This window comes from Leguminivora glycinivorella, chromosome 24 (genome assembly GCF_023078275.1).
Source record: "Leguminivora glycinivorella isolate SPB_JAAS2020 chromosome 24, LegGlyc_1.1, whole genome shotgun sequence".
NCBI classification, from domain to species: Eukaryota; Metazoa; Arthropoda; class Insecta; order Lepidoptera; family Tortricidae; genus Leguminivora; species Leguminivora glycinivorella.
Window position 1 is genome coordinate 12,422,554 of NC_062994.1, and position 16,465 is coordinate 12,439,018.

Below are 16,465 nucleotides of genomic sequence, written 5' to 3' on the forward strand. Positions count from 1 at the left end.
TCTACATTCTTCGGCATATGATCTCATTTACATGACAAATAACATCTTGTTATATATATAGGGTACCGTTTTTACCCATTGGGTACGAAACCCTAAAAAAAGATTATATTTACAATGAAAACCTAGGTATACTGCCAATTTGGCAAACAAGTGAATTTGTTTTTATAATAGATGTCTTAAGTCAAACCTTGTATATAAAATGTAAAAAGTGTAAATAAACTTATTTTGTTATAAGAGATTTTTTATTACTCAACGTGCCTAATATTATTTATGCGACTCCATGCATGCGATATTCTGATGACTTGTAGTTTTGACATTGATTGTTTTTCTAATGACGTTTCAGTAGTTGCCAGTATCGCGGTGATCGGACGAAAACGGTTTATATGTTACTTATTTGAAAACTCGTATCGAACGGTTCACGAATTTGATTCTTACGGCTTACATTACAAATTCGGTTTTCAAAAAACAGATATATTTTGATTTAGGTTTAAGTTAGCGTTATTTGCACCTATCTGAATAAAGTTGGAATCTGTGGTTGGAATGTCATTTGAGGCCATTTTTTTCGACTTTTTTGTTCGGGACTGTGCGTCTATAGGTATATATATTTAGTAAGTTGCAAGTCTATAGTATCCTTCGTCTGAGTTCGGAAACGTTCGTATTTGTCATACTAGTTCAGTCAATGTCAGTACATCTTGTACTGAGACTAACTGAAATAGCATGACACGTTCGTAGAAATGCTTCTTTTCTGAAATTCAGCCATCTATCCCATCCCGTCCATGGTTTTTCAAAAATAGATCTCTTTCTAAAAGACACACTAGCATTATTATTAGACTCAGATTAGGTCGTGTTTGTTCGTCCGAGCAATTACATAGTTTTAAAATGAAAGATTCTCCTATATGCGACTGTGGTACTGAAGTTGGTAATATTGATCATATTTTCTTTAACTGTCCGCTAAATAACAAATCTCCTGATCTTTATTCCTACCATCCAAATATTAATGTACCTTTACCTACTAATATGTCTTCATTGTTGTACCTAACTAGTAATAATAAAGTGGTGTATGCTATAAGTAAATTTATGTCAAAAAACAATATTGTCCTTTAAAAGGCACCTTTTTTACTTAGTGTTGAACATAAATGTTTGTTTTTGTATTAAATTATAATAATATAATAATCAAAAGAATGTTTGTTTAGAATAAGTAATTTTTGTTTGTCATTTTCTTATATTGTTCTGCAGGTATTACCCAGTCTATCTTTTTGCTCTATGTTTATTTTCTATCCTCATGCCGTGTGAACAGCGCCGGCCCGTGCGCTCGATCAGGGTAGAGCGAGTTTGAGTTTCGGCGCCCCTTGGTAAGGTTTCACTACGTCTAGGAAAATAAATCGCGAGCGCAGCGAGCGCGAAATTTTTTTCATAGTAATGCCGCAATTTGAAGATTGGCGTAATACAGAATTTATGCATTTCATCATACAGATACAGAGTACGAAAGGGACAAATGGTTGGACTTTCGTAGTCGCACCCTAGCATATAGTTACGTGTGGCTGAACGTGGATATCATGTAAATACATAAAATAACTAACAAAATCCCCCTTTCTTCCCGTGGGTGTCGTAGAAGGCGACTATGGGATATGGGTTAAATTGTGGCGTAGGCGAGAGGCTGGCAACCTGTCACTGCAATGTCATAGTTTCGTTTTTTTTTCAACCCTTTATTTGCCAAGAGTGGCACTGAAGCTTTAGTAGTTTCATGTGTTCTGCCTACCCCTTTATGGGATACAGGCGTGATTGTATGTATGTATGTATGTAACTAACAAAATGGAGCACTATAGTGGCTAAGTCAGGAAAGCACATTGGTTTTTTTTTGGGAATAACTAAAAGAGAACATAGAAATAGTTAAGCGCGAGCGAAGCGAGCGCGATTTTTTTACTCGATTTATGAAGACTCAACCTGCCAGCGGGGAATCCGCGAACTTTCAAGCTTGTTCTGCAGAGCTGCGGTCTTTGACATATCTTGGGGTATTTTGACTTCACAGGGCGCCTATGTTCCCGACTTTTAGGTCTTAGTGCTTTGAAGTTCGCTCACCATCTGCTGGGACTCACAAAATGCGCCTTTCTGAAACGTTTTGCGCCTTTGGCTTTATGAGGAACTCCGCTTTGGACTGTCGGGTCGGGTAGACTCATATTTTTGCATTTGGATAGCGACGTAACTTCGTCGTTCGCCGCACATCAATGTGGTTCGTCAAGGGCTAGAATCCTCCTTTTACAGCGCCCTAGCAACAGCGCCCTTATGAATGTTGGTATATGTTGGCAATGTGGTAGAACTTTCCACTTAATCTGAAATACAAATCTAGATTTTTCAATAGCGGATTCATTCCCGACTCCTCTCGCCATTTTGTCATATGTGCGCGCCCGCGCAACGTATAATTTTTTTGTATGGATTTTTCCACACTCTCGATTTTGGCGCCCCCTTGCCATGTGGCGCCTAGAGCGGCCGCTCCACTCGCTCTACCCTTAATCCGGCCCTGCGTGTGAAGTTCGATACTCGTTTTTGGCAGAATTGTGCTTAACTGCGCGGTAGCCATAGACTAAAAAGTGAAGTGAAGTGAGGTTTCCGTAACTATACGAAGACTGTGACGAAGCCGACGAAGGCAACTCTTTTCTTCGCACTACATCTGTACATCTTGTACTTGTACTGACTGAAATAGCATGCACACGTTCGTTTCCGTAAAATACGAAGGCAAATCTCTTCGTACTACATCTGTACATCGTGTATTAAAGTTATGTGATATAATCTTGTTATATTGGTGAACAATAAAGAATATTTGTATTGTATTGTATTGGACATCTTGTACTTGTACTGACTGAAATAGCATGCACACGTTCGTTTCCGTAAAATACGAAGGCAAATCTCTTCGTACTACATCTGTATCGCGGTGACCGTAGATTTTTATAACTTACTTCTTATTGCAATATTCCAGATGAAACTTTATTATCGAGCAGTTTGGTTTATTTTTGTGTAAAAATTTTCGTATGTCGCAAACGCGTCGAACGTTATTTGCATCTATCGTCTATCAAACTTGAGTTGAGTTGTGTTTACAACACTGTAGGCTGCATCGAAACTAAACAAAACGTAAATAAAATTAATATTTTTGAAAAGAAATACAAGTAAAACGCTAAATAGTCTGTTTTACTATTGTTGGTATTCTTTTTCAGTGTATTATATGTAAAGGAAAAGACTGTTCAACTAAATTTTGTATGTTGAAAATGTAAATTTAATATAACTTCGAAAGGTTCAGTGTAAAATCATTAATTATTAATTACTCAAAGTGTAAAATTGGGATTTATATGATAAATCTGATACAATACGGTTGCTATTGCAGCGCTTGTATTACATAAATAGAAAACGTAAGTATTTATACCTTAATCATTTGTATATTATTTTATATGAAGCCTAGGTAATTTGGTTTTGTTGTTTTTATACAAGTGCACACTTAGACATACAATTAAAAAGTCCTGCAAACTTTTCTATGAATAATATGACTAAAATATACTAAAAAAACTCACTTATTTTTTTAGAATGCGGAATTACGTGAGAAAAACGAACCGGGGTAACACTCCCCAAAAACTGATGCAGGCAGCCGCTTATGCCGTCTTGCACGAGGGGCAGACCCTCCGAACGGTAGCGAAGGCCGTCAACATCTGCCACGCCAGCCTCTTCCGCTTCATAAAGAAACTCAAGTCTGGCGACAACCCTACCGTTGGCTACAAACCTCGACTACTCTTCAGTGCATCACAAGAACATGAAATTGTAAAACAGCTGGCTAAGTACGCTAAAGTCTACTCCGGATTATCTATGGACGAAGTCAGGAGACTGTCCTGTCAACTTGCAAAGCGATGGAAGTATGTTATACCTGAGGCTTGGGTTAAGAATAATACGGCTAGCAAAGAATGGGCTGAAAAGTTTGTTAAAAGGCATAGTTTTCCTTTAAAACCAGTAAAAGGGAAGGCAATGAAAAATTTCTACAATATGCTTCATGACTTACTACAAAAACACAATTTCCTACCATCAAGGATTTACTATTTAGAAGAAATTACTGTTCCAATAGCAAAATACATTTCTGACCCAGACTCAACAGATGTGAAACCGGTGTCTATGGAATTGGCTGTGAATGCTTTAGGAGATATTGTGACTCCCAAGTTTATGATGAATAACGAGGACTACAAACTGAAGGACAGAACAAATATTTGTATAGAAAGCAAAACAGAAATACTTAACACTAGAGATTTGAGATACTTCGACCATTTCATAGATTGTACTAAGCCGAGCGCAGATAGTCCTATTCTGTTACTAATAGATAATTGTCAGTATATTGATGTGAATGTTTTGAAGAAGGCAGCTCAAAATTCAGTTATTCTACTTTGTGTTCCGAAGTGTGAAGTTGCTATGAAACCGCTATTGAAGTTAGCTAAGTTTATAAAGAGACCTAAGAAGCAGGAGCTGCTGTCGAAAGCTGAGTGTGACATATTGGACATTGTCCGTACCATGTTGCCGTCGAGGAAGGAGGTAGTGAAGTGTTTCCATGACAACGGAGTGTGGCCATTCAATCCAACAGTTGTTACCGGAGAAGAATTTGTACCAGAAACTGTTGCAGAGTGTAATTATATAGTAAGTATGATGATAGCAAGTCAATCCAATAAAATAAATAATGTTCTTATTTCCTTTAGTACTTGTTTGTAGTTTTTGTATTTAATATTTTTATGCTTAACAACTTCTGCGCTTTCCGCGATTTAATACGTTTCCATAGTTTTATTTCATGAGTACCTAACTATCGCGGTAACCGAAGACAATATTATGCTGAACTACTTAGAAAAAAAAAAGATTTATCCCTCAGTAAAAATATATTTTATAAGAGCCTCTTAGCCATTGTATGGAGCAGAAGTTTTAGAATAAAACACTAGGTAAATAATTATTGCCAAGAGTGGCACTGAAACTTGAGTAGTTTCATGTGCTCTGCCTACCCCTTTATGGGAATACAGCCTTGATTATATGTTTGTCTGTAAATAATTATTTATAATTAAAATTCATGTAACTATGAACTCAATATTTGTGTTTTTTTTTTTTGTAAATTAAATTTTTTTTACATCTGCTTCAACTTAAAAAAATATTTTTATCATGGTTTTGCAAGGTTTTAAAAATTAAAATAGTATTTTCACTATTTTACAGCAAATTCCTAGTAAATTATGCCTAGGCATGTTAGAATTATTGGATAAATATTTTAAGATGAAATTAATTTCAAACTGTATCATGTGATCATAAAAACTTTTTACGTAATAATTATTTCAAATTCCATCAACAACTCAATATCCGATATCGCGGTCAGAGCGTGTGCGTCGTCCTTAACGTAATTTAGCGGTACAGTCGGTACACAGTGGATCGCGTTGCCACACGGTGCAAACAAAATGGCCGCTCAGTTGTCAGCTGACCTTGCGTCGGCAGTGTCGTGCTATTTTTAGATTGTGTGTTCTGATTGTAAAAGGTAAGTATTATTTTTGATATTTTATTGTTAAATAGAGAGCTGTGTCGATGAAAATGTGACTACAAACGAAAATTACTAATTATCAGTTGTAATCAAAAGGTATCGTGTAAAAAATGGCTTGAAGGTGTGATTCTTAATTCGTCTTAACCTTTTTTATTTAGGGTTCCGTACCAAAAAGGTACAAAAGGAAGGTTTATTTACAGCCCTTATTAGCGACAAAGACAGCTTCATCTATTTATATCAATAACTTGTATTAATTAATGAAAAAAAGTTTCTGAAAAACTTGTGTTTTTTTTGCGAAAAAAAATGTACAGGTTCATTTGAAATGCTCACTTTTACCGATAACCGACCTTTTACATAAAAAAAAGAAAAATAACCTAAAAAAAACCATTTTGATTTCGTTTAAATAGTTACAATAACTTCCTTCTTTCACCTCAGAAATGCGTGTTTAAACATGTTTCACATTTCAGATGGGTCGTAAAAAGAACGCTGTTAAAAAAATGGGCAATCACACGGAAGATGAAATGAGAACTGCGCTCAACCTCATAAAGTCTGGCTCGAGCATTAGACAAGCCAGTATCCTCTGTGGATTAAGTTTCGCCACCGTACGCAGATACGTAGCTGAAATGAAGAAGAATGACGGCCAACCTATCCGCTTGACTCCGAATTACGAAGTCAACAAAATATTCACCACCGAAGAAGAGGAACATCTGGTGAAATATATTAAAAAAGGAGCGGAAAATTTCAAAGGATTGACTGTAGAAGGATATTCTCCAAGAGATTGCAGAAGACTTGCTTATGAAATAGCGAGAATTATTAATAAAAAAATACCTCAGTCTTGGGTGAAGGCGAAAATGGCGGGTGTTGACTGGTTCAGATCTTTTAGGACTAGAAACGAGCTTTTATTCGAGAAAAGAAAGGCGGGGGATATAATTAGAGAAACTGTCTTCGATGTTGATGACATGGAAAAGTTTTTTGGACATTTGAAAATTGTTAAGCGGGAGACGGTAAGCTTTACGTGTGAAAAATTGGAAATAAAGATTTTTTTGTGTGTGGTATTTCCTTCCCGACAAAAAAAACTTTTTTTAAATATTATCTTGCAGTGTAATATAAAAAAAAACTTTTTTTTAATAGTGCACTGGTAGTACTATAGAAATGTACCTAGGCGACCAAATAGCGGGCCGCTAAACATGATTTTTCTTTCACCAGCTTTCAATTCAAGACTAGGTGGTTCTGTGGTAGTAAATTTTAGCTAATTAAAACAGTCTTCAAATACGGTGGTGCATAATAATAATAAGGCAGTCATCAATGTAATGATTGGTTTTGTAAGTATCTGATATGTCAGAACTTCGTCATTTTTGGACCGATTTTTATTTTGACTTGTATGAGACCATAACGTAATATAACAGTCATCGTGTGTTTTTTGTATTCACGTTTGTAAGTGTGTAATAGAGTGATCGTTAATAACTGGTTAAAAGTTATTTGTTTTTCATTCGGCCCTTAAATTGAGAACCCCTTACTTGAACTGCACGTGTTAATTTGACAGTGACAGCAGTTTGTTTACGTTTATTCCGTTCAATTCGAAATGGAATTACAGGCTTAAAATAAATCTTCCAACTAACGTACGCCGCGCGGTCCACACAAGCGCGTTATGTACGTACTAGTACGTACGCAACACATGCATGCGGATTTGGATAAACGTGGAGAACTGGAGAATAATATGCATAATGATATTTTTTGTGTTTTCTGACTGATATAATGTGGTATTATTATACTAATACTTATAGTAATAACAACGTCTTATTTTGACGATGTCGAGTAACATTTATGGTAATTTTGTTCAACCACGTGCTTTCGAAACGCAGGGGGAACGGGGCCGCGGGGTATGATGGGGTCACGCACACATACGCCAAACTAGATACCACACAAACGTCATGCAACAGCCGACCGGACGCCATTTGCAAGCCGCCATTAGTGCGGTGACGACAGTGAGCCAGCGTGCACGCGTATCGGAGCTACAGGTCGAAACGTGTTTTCGTGTTGTCGCGATCTAATTTTTGAAGCCTAGAGATATATATATACATAAAACTGTAAGTAATAGCCTGCGTTTATTGTTGAGTCGCTAAATTTAACCTTGACCTTGCCCTGCATCTTCTTGGGGATGAAGCAGGCATCAAATTCCTTGTTTAACTGTATAAAAAAGGAATTTGATGCCTGCTTCATCCCCAAGAAGATGCAGGGCAAGGTCAAGGTTAAATTTAGCGACTGGGCTACGCCGGATATTCACGATAAGAGACGCCGGCTCTATGATTTGTATGATCTGCGAACAACTGATAAAAGGCCGGAATTTATAGAGTACGTAAAGAATTTCTCGAAATCTTTTAAAAGGATGTGTGTCGCCGCTAAAGCTGATTATTTATCCAAAAAGATCTTAAATTCCAGCGATAAAGTTAAAACTACATGGCAAGTGATCAGCAGTGAAACAGGAAAGCGTAAAATAAAAGAACGGCACTACAACCTACGAGTTGCTGATACTTTAGTAAGTTCCGACCGTGAAGTGGCAGATCACTTCGAGCGATTTTTCTCGAATATACCGGCAGAGACAACAAAGTCTCTTAACTCATCGCCAATTGTCGCTGAAGAAATGCTGCAAGCTAATGTAGAAGAATGTTCAGATATATTCACATTTTCTTATGTTACTCCGACCATAGTTATTAAAACGTTCAGATCTTTAAATTTAAAGAAAACTGAAGATCTATGGGGCTTGTCAGTTAAAGTATTACACTCAATAGTAGAATCAATCGCACCCTATTTAGCTGAGATTTTCAACAGATGTATTGAAACTGGCATTTTTCCTGATATTATGAAACACAGCAAAATTATCCCGCTGTTTAAATCAGGAACGAAATCAGACCCGACCAACTTTAGACCTATTTCAATATTACCAGCGCTAAGTAAGGTCTTTGAGAAGCTTATTCTTAATCAACTGTTGTCTCACTTTAACAGAAATAAATTGCTTGACAATAATCAATTTGGTTTTACCAGAGGTCGTTCAACTACTGATGCCGGTGTGGTACTTCTAAAACACATCTTTGACGCCTGGGAAAGAGCTCAAGATGCTGTTGGAATTTTCTGTGATCTATCAAAGGCCTTTGATTGCGTTGATCACGAGAATTTAAAGAGAAAATTGAGCCACTATGGGGTTAAAGCTGCTGCCCTTGACCTTGTTTCATCGTACCTTTCCGACAGAACTCAGCGAGTTGTTATCAATGGGACTCAATCAGCAGGTTCACCGGTAGCACTTGGAGTGCCTCAAGGTTCAATTCTTGGTCCCTTCCTGTTCTTAGTATACATTAATGATCTACCGAAACTAGTGCAAGATAAACATGATATAGTGTTATTTGCTGACGACACTTCTCTTATATTCAAAGTTGACAGAAAGGAAAGCAGCTTCGATAACATCAACGATGCACTGTCTAGCATAACAGACTGGTTTACGGCGAATAACTTACTTCTAAACGCCAAGAAAACCAAGTGCATCAGATTTGCGCTTCCGAACGTTAAGCAGGTAAATAACAGTAAGATCCAAATGAAAGGTGAAACGCTGGAATTTGAAGATCGAACGGTTTTCCTTGGAGTCACTTTGGATTCAAAACTGCAATGGCATGCACATATAGCCACTTTAGCTGGCAAACTTAGTTCTGCAGCTTACGCAGTAAGGCGAATCAGACAACTAACAAACGTAGAGACGGCCAGGCTGGTATACTTTAGCTACTTCCACAGTGTTATGTCATATGGGATCCTGTTATGGGGAAAAGCTGCAGACATTCAGGCTATTTTTGTGCTGCAAAAACGAGCAGTCCGTTCAATCTACGGATTGGGCGGTCGAGCATCTTTAAGAGAAAAATTCAAAGAGGTGAACATTCTTACCGTTGCCTCTCAATACATATACGAAAATATTATGTATGTTCGGAAAAATATCCACGAATTCAAGCTTAACAGTGACATCCATAACTATAACACAAGGAACAAACATAAACTTGCTGTGACCGCCCACCGTCTCCGTAAGGTTGGTACGTCTTTCGTCGGGAACTGTACACGTTTTTATAACAAAGTACCAACCGATATAGTGGATTTGCCATTTGACAAATTTAAGGCACGCATTAAGCGTTTGTTGTTATGTAAGGCGTACTACACTGTGAAGGATTTTATAGATGATAGGGATGCCTTTAAGGTGGTTGCTTGTCAATAGATGAATGAAGTCGTATATATTTTTTCATTTTCTCTGCATTGTGTAATTAAGCATACTAGTGTTCAATTGACGTATGAGAACATATTCTCGTCTGATTATATTGTTTTTATTTAAGTTTAGTTGTGGACACTTGGAGACCTTATACATCTCCAAGATTATGTGTTTAATGTTTAATGTTTATCTTACTTTAATTTTATTGTATAAATCTATATTTCCTTCCTTTGTAACATACGAGCACAGAATATAGTGTCTTACAGCTATGTTTTATTATTTGAATATTTAATTTAGCCTGGCAGCTTGAACATGTCATGCACACTTAAAAGTCTTTGCTGCGGTGGCGTCGTTGATCGGGTCGCCACCTTCCCGAATAAAGGTTGAGGGAGGCGATGGCTGAGATACGCGTCATACTCGTGAACGGGTGCCGTCTGTGAAGACCGGTCTGTTTAAGCTTACTGGGGCTGTTATAACTTAATAACTTTAATTCAAATTTTTATTAAATTAGGACACTTTGTTCGGTTGTCGTTTGTTTCCTTTCTTTTAGTGAATATTTTAAATATATGATTTTGACTCATGGAGACCATATACATCTCTAAGGAGAATTAGATTAAGTAGATATACATTTTATTTTTAGTTGTGACATTTAGAGTCATTTGCACCTCTAAAGTAATTTTAGACTTTTTTTTTTGTATTTGTACTTTTTATATTAAAATTTAGTGTAGTTCTTGGTTGTAATTCGACATTTAGAGACCTTCTACATCTCTAATTAATTGTATAGAGTTAACTTTAGTTAGAACTTAGAATTAGTATATAATAGTATCAATTGTAATTTCAACTCAATTTTAAATATTTTTTTTAAATATTGTATAAATCTATATTTCCTTCCTTTGTAACATACGAGCACAGAATATAGTGTCTTACAGCTATGTTTTATTATTTGAATATTTAATTTAGCCTGGCAGCTTGAACATGTCATGCACACTTAAAAGTCTTTGCTGCGGTGGCGTCGTTGATCGGGTCGCCACCTTCCCGAATAAAGGTTGAGGGAGGCGATGGCTGAGATACGCGTCATACTCGTGAACGGGTGCCGTCTGTGAAGACCGGTCTGTTTAAGCTTACTGGGGCTGTTATAACTTAGTAACTTTAATTCTAATTTTTATTAAATTAGGACACTTTGTTCGGTTGTCGTTTGTTTCCTTTCTTTTAGTGAATATTTTAAATATATGATTTTGACTCATGGAGACCATATACATCTCTAAGGAGAATTAGATTAAGTAGATATACATTTTATTTTTAGTTGTGACATTTAGAGTCATTTGCACCTCTAAAGTAATTTTAGACTTTTTTTTTTTTTGTATTTGTACTTTTTATATTAAAATTTAGTGTAGTTCTTGGTTGTAATTCGACATTTAGAGACCTTCTACATCTCTAATTAATTGTATAGAGTTAACTTTAGTTAGAACTTAGAATTAGTATATAATAGTATCAATTGTAATTTCAACTCAATTTTAAATATCTTTTTAAATACCTATGTACATGTGACGTGTAAAAGTGCCCCTGTGGCCTATTTGCTGAATAAATTATTTTGATTTTTGATTTTTTGATTTTGATTTATAACCACGTTTAAGATTTTATTGAGCGTCTTGTTATGTATGGCTTGGTACTTGAATATTGACGTGTGATTTAATAATATAATTATTTTGCACAATTAGCGATGCGGGCAAGACGGGGCAAACCGTTTGAGGTAAGACGGGGTATTGCCCCATCTTGCCTTATATAACTTTGTGAAGTTTGTGAAGGTTATTGTTTGTAAATGCTTGTTGGGTAATTGTTTTTTTTTTGTTTGTGCATCGTTTCAGGTGAACGCAATGGTACGAAGATATAAAAGAAAAACGAATAGAGGGGCGTGGTCAAAAGATGCAATGAAGAAGGCGGTAGAAGATGTGTTAGCAAAAAAAGTTGGATACCGAAAGGCTGCAGCGATGTATGGTGTACCTCAGACTACGTTGGAGCGATATGTAAAAAAAGTTAAGAATGGGGCCGAAATAACGTTTGGACTGCCATTAGGGCCCATTAAGAAGGTATTCAGTACTAAATCTTCTCGAGGCTGAGGCGTAGGGTTAGAGCCGGCGTAGCTTTATTTGACGTTCATATGCGCATTGTAATATGCCTACTTGAAAAATAAATATTTCATTTTCATTTAAAGAAGATATCCTCGTCTTACCCCGTGCGTGGGGTAAGATGATGTTTTTCGACTTTTTGCTATTTTTTTTTTCCTTAAATCCTATGATTATGGATTTCATTAAAACGTATGCCAAATTAAACTTGATTTAGTTGTGTATGTGCCATAAATAAATATGCTACTTCAAAAACTCCATTTTTTTCTGTTTTACCTTAGCGTCCCCATCTTATACACAGTCCCCCAAGGTAGGAGGTACCTTTCGCGTCAACGCTGCCGAAGAGTAACTACTGTGTCGTCCTTATACTGTGTTATAGGTGTATGCCACTTCCTAATTTTGACTTTTATCCCAAGTTCATTTACCTATCTCTATCTCTTTATTTTCAGGTGAACGAAGCGCCAGCACAGCCTCTGCCCGGCCCCAGCAGTATTCCTGCTACGCAAATCTCGGGTAAGTTTTTAATTTAAACCATAGGTACTACCTTTTTCTTCAGAGGTAGAGGTAATTCTCATTGGTCACTGTAAAATCGGGATCCAGGACAGCAGGAAATAAGCACAACGTATTAGACCAGCAGAAAATAATGTATTGACAAATTCAGACACAACTCAATCTAGCTTCTGGCCCGGGGGGGGGGGGGGGGGATGTCTATTTGTATGCCAACCTAGGCTCCACACTTGAAAAAAAGTACAAATGGCGGACTTAATGCTTAATGTGATTATACTGTGTTGACGCTTTCCGGCCGGAGAGCGTTGGTTAGTCTTTCATTTAGGTCCACATAGCTTAGTATTAGTACGAGTTCAACTAACCTGAATGACACAGTTACAAATCTTGATTACCTGGGCCATTTTGTTTCATAGTTGCCCCCCCCCCCTACTTTTTTTTATTTGGATTTTTTTATGTGGTTTCCATTACCCAGAGTCGCGAGCTCTTACTATCCTGATAGGATACAAAAAGTGTTCCAAGGTTTTTTCCAATCCGTTACCATTTTTTCATACATTTTGTATGACGGTAACGGAATGGAAGGTTTGAAAAATGTATGGAAATCTTGGGACATTTTTTACTCCTATCAGAATCGAAAGACCTCGCGATCGCTATATGACTCGCGTAAAAACTACCCATTTTACAAAAAAAGTGGGTGGACAAGTTTGAAAAAAAAAAAAAAATCTAAGCATTATTTAACAAGTTCTTTTTTTCAGGTACCAACACATTACCCAGACAAGACGCTCCCAGTGGTACAATCGACCAATGTCGCTTCTGCGCCGCGTTCACAAAATGCGCTCCCATCTCGGACAAACCATATCTCTCCAACAGCACCACTTTAGCTTTCAACGATATCAGTGTAAAACTGGACTTCAACGATGAAACTTTACCTAAAACTGTTTGTCAAACTTGCGATAAAAAACTTAAAGCAATGCACGATTTTGTCAATCTTGTAAAATCAGCTCAAGGAGCGCTGATCAACATTGAAACAAGACCAGTCAATGTAGAAGTAGAACAAGGAGAAGATTTCGAAACTTTAATCGTTAAAACTGAATGTGATGACGATGATGAAAGTAAAGATGGAATAATAGATTCTGTCACAGTTGAAGAAACTGTGTTCATCAAAGATGTGCCTACAAAAAGGAAAAATAGTACAGATAGTACTAAAACTGCAAAAGTGAAGAAAGCTAAAGTTACTGAAGAAGAAAATGAGTTAACCATTAATATTAAGGAAGAAGTTATTGAAAGAGACGCAAATGATGAAAATACAGAGTGCTCTCTTAGTGATGTAGGACGTTCTATTAGTAATACAGGTTCTGTTGCTGATACAGGATGTCCTGTCAGTAATATAGAGTGTTCTAGTGATACAATGACGGATGTTAAACCCAGTGAAGTGGAACTTGCGACAAGTGCTTTAGTTTTTGAAATGAGAAGTGACGGTAGTGGATTTGGGTATAGTTAGGGAAGCAGAAGTGATTATTTTCAAAGTCTTTCACTTGTCACTTGGTGTTAGTTTATAAGGTAACGAAGTTAATTTTTAGTTATGCTGATTGATCGATTTTTCTCATTTTATACTGGTAAAGGACATTTTATTTTCATGAACAATTTGATTTCATATTTTTTTAATTTTTAAATCTGTGACTGAGAAAGCAAAAATCACGATGTTTTTTGTTATTTCGAATTTATATTTCTTTCTCAATGTGGAAGACTGTCTAAGGTACAGCGGGGCAAATCTCGACTGGGTGGCAATTATAAATAATCCATTTTTTCCATTATTACACTATGATGTTGAGTTCTACATGTATCCACTGAACACGTCTACCATATATAACCGGTGGACACTCTATTTAAAAATGCAAACATGGAAAAATGAACCAGTTATATTTGCCCCCCAGTCAATATTTATCCTGCTGCACCTTACAAGTTTTTCGGTACTTTCAAAAGGTTTTTAACTCGTACTAAATCATTTGTTACAAAGTTCTGAAGAGAAGGATGAGAAACTCTTCTTTTACTGTAACAATCTTATCCACATTGAACTTATTAGACCGATTTATGAGGTTTTTTTTTTATGTTATTAATGTTTTTTTTTTTTCAAATTGTGTTTGTAATTTCAAACATCATTGAGATTATTGTTTGTAAGAAACACTCAACTTTCAACTTTTTGTAAGCCAAATAAAGAATATTATTTTCAGTAACCTGTGCCTTATTTTGAGAGCGATTTTATTAATATTGTAAGGCAGCGTCCTCACTCGCGCGTGGCGCGCGCCGCGCCGCCTGGGGGCGCGTCTTACGTCCTTCCTATACAAAATGTACTGAGACGTTTTTTGAATTACATTCAGGCGGCGTGGTGGAGACGTCCGTTCCGCGCCGCAAGACACGAGACGCCTAAGTGGGGACACTGCCTAATACAACATAATGCCCGAGCTTACAATACCGAGGGTAAAAGCCCTTAGTGGACTAACATGCATCACCATTTAATAAGGAAAATATATTTAAACGTAAATATTTTATTATTAACTTAAATTCAGTATAGCACAAATGTGAGTGTGTTTAGTAAAACGTCCCACTTTGTCGGTTACCATTAAGGCGAGATTTACTTGTATCTTTATATGAATAATCTGACAAAGCGGCTTTATAGCAAACAAAGTTGGACGTTTTCCCGTGCACACTCACAAATATACATTTTGAGCATAAGTAACGAATTACACACAAAAGAAACTCTCTTCTTATTTTGATACTGTACTTACTATTTGAGAACAAAATAAGACGTAACGAGATATCTTTATTATTATATAAAACAACTAGCTTCTTACCCGCGGCTTCGCTCGCGTTAAATTCGAAATTTGTAGAATGCTTCATACAAACTTCCACCCCCCATTTTAGGGAAATGGGGAGTTAGAAAGAGACAATAAGTAGCCTATGTCACTCTCCATCCCTTCAACTATCTCCACTTAAAATATCACGTCAATTCGTCGCTCCGTTTTGCCGTGAAAGACGGACAAACAAACAAACACACTTTTTCATTTATAATGTTAGTATAGATTGTCATTGAAGGAACATAACATAACCAATGAATAGCAAAATAACTTAAAATTCAGTCTTCTTCTTTAATGTCTTATCTTAATACTTAGGTCTTTAATTAATTAATTACATGTTTTCATTACATTTCTCATTTAGCCTGGGATTGATCGTTAGTAACTTTTTAACAGTTTTTTCTATAGTTTTACAAGCCAATAGGCGAGACGACTAAAAAACTAATTAGTCCGTCAGTTAGATTATCAAAGAATTTTAGACACGTATTTTTTATTTTTTCTCGTAAACGAAAAATGACGACGGTAGTATAATTGAAGTTTCGCGTGACGTCACGCCTAGGTACAATTTTTACTTAGAAGTGACGTCACAAGCCCCCACTCCGGAACTTTGATCTATATCTTTGTATTTTTTTATAAATTAGAAAAAGCGAAAAATATGTGTTCAGTATTTTTGGACGATCTAACTGACGGACTAAACAGAATACCATTTTTTTTTATGTAATCGTCATCCCTATTGTAGTGAATCGACAACAGTAAAATAACCTAACCACAAAATTAAAATTTTGAAAAAACCCCCGACCGCGACCTAGTGGACCGATTTTCATGAAACATGGCTATGAACACTCCCGACTAACTCAGCTTTCAGACAAAAAAACTAAATCAAAATCGGTTCATCCGTTCGAGAGCTACGATGCCACAGACAGACAGACAGACAGACAGACAGACAAACAGACAGACAGACAGACAGACAGACAGACAGACAGACAAACAGACAGACAGACAGACAGACACGTCAAACTTATAACACCCCTTCGTTTTTGCGTCGGGGGTTAATTAGGTATTAAATCAAAAGTCGTTTCTAATAATAGTGCTTACAACTTAGCAAAAAAAGTAGGAATGGAACTTAATTTTTAACCCCCGATGCAAAAACGACGGGGTGTTATAAGTTTGAGATGTCTGTCTGTATGTTTGTCTGTCTGTGTGTGTGTCT

The 16,465-nt window shown here is 36.6% G+C and overlaps 1 protein-coding gene across 1 annotated transcript; it reads left to right on the plus strand.

The window, feature by feature from the left end:
* The first annotated feature begins 2,870 nt into the window (after window positions 1–2,870).
* Window positions 2,871–14,608, plus strand: LOC125238588. Its single transcript, XM_048145936.1, has 5 exons — window positions 2,871–3,401; window positions 3,573–4,662; window positions 6,004–6,540; window positions 12,349–12,412; window positions 13,159–14,608. The coding sequence occupies exons 2-5, from the start codon at window positions 3,574–3,576 to the stop codon at window positions 13,902–13,904; spliced, it is 2,436 nt and encodes an 811-aa protein (XP_048001893.1). The 5' UTR covers window positions 2,871–3,401; window position 3,573; the 3' UTR covers window positions 13,905–14,608.
* The last annotated feature ends 1,857 nt before the right edge of the window (window positions 14,609–16,465 follow it).

Excerpts from the sequence above, each read along its gene's own strand:
- LOC125238588 (XM_048145936.1), top strand. The coding sequence starts at position 3,574 with ATGCGGAATTACGTGAGAAAAACGAACCGGGGTAACACTCCCCAAAAA. Across the intron at positions 4,663-6,003 it reads TTGCAGAGTGTAATTATATA|ATGGGTCGTAAAAAGAACGC; the intron begins GTAAGTATGATG and ends TTCACATTTCAG. Across the intron at positions 12,413-13,158 it reads TCCTGCTACGCAAATCTCGG|GTACCAACACATTACCCAGA; the intron begins GTAAGTTTTTAA and ends TCTTTTTTTCAG.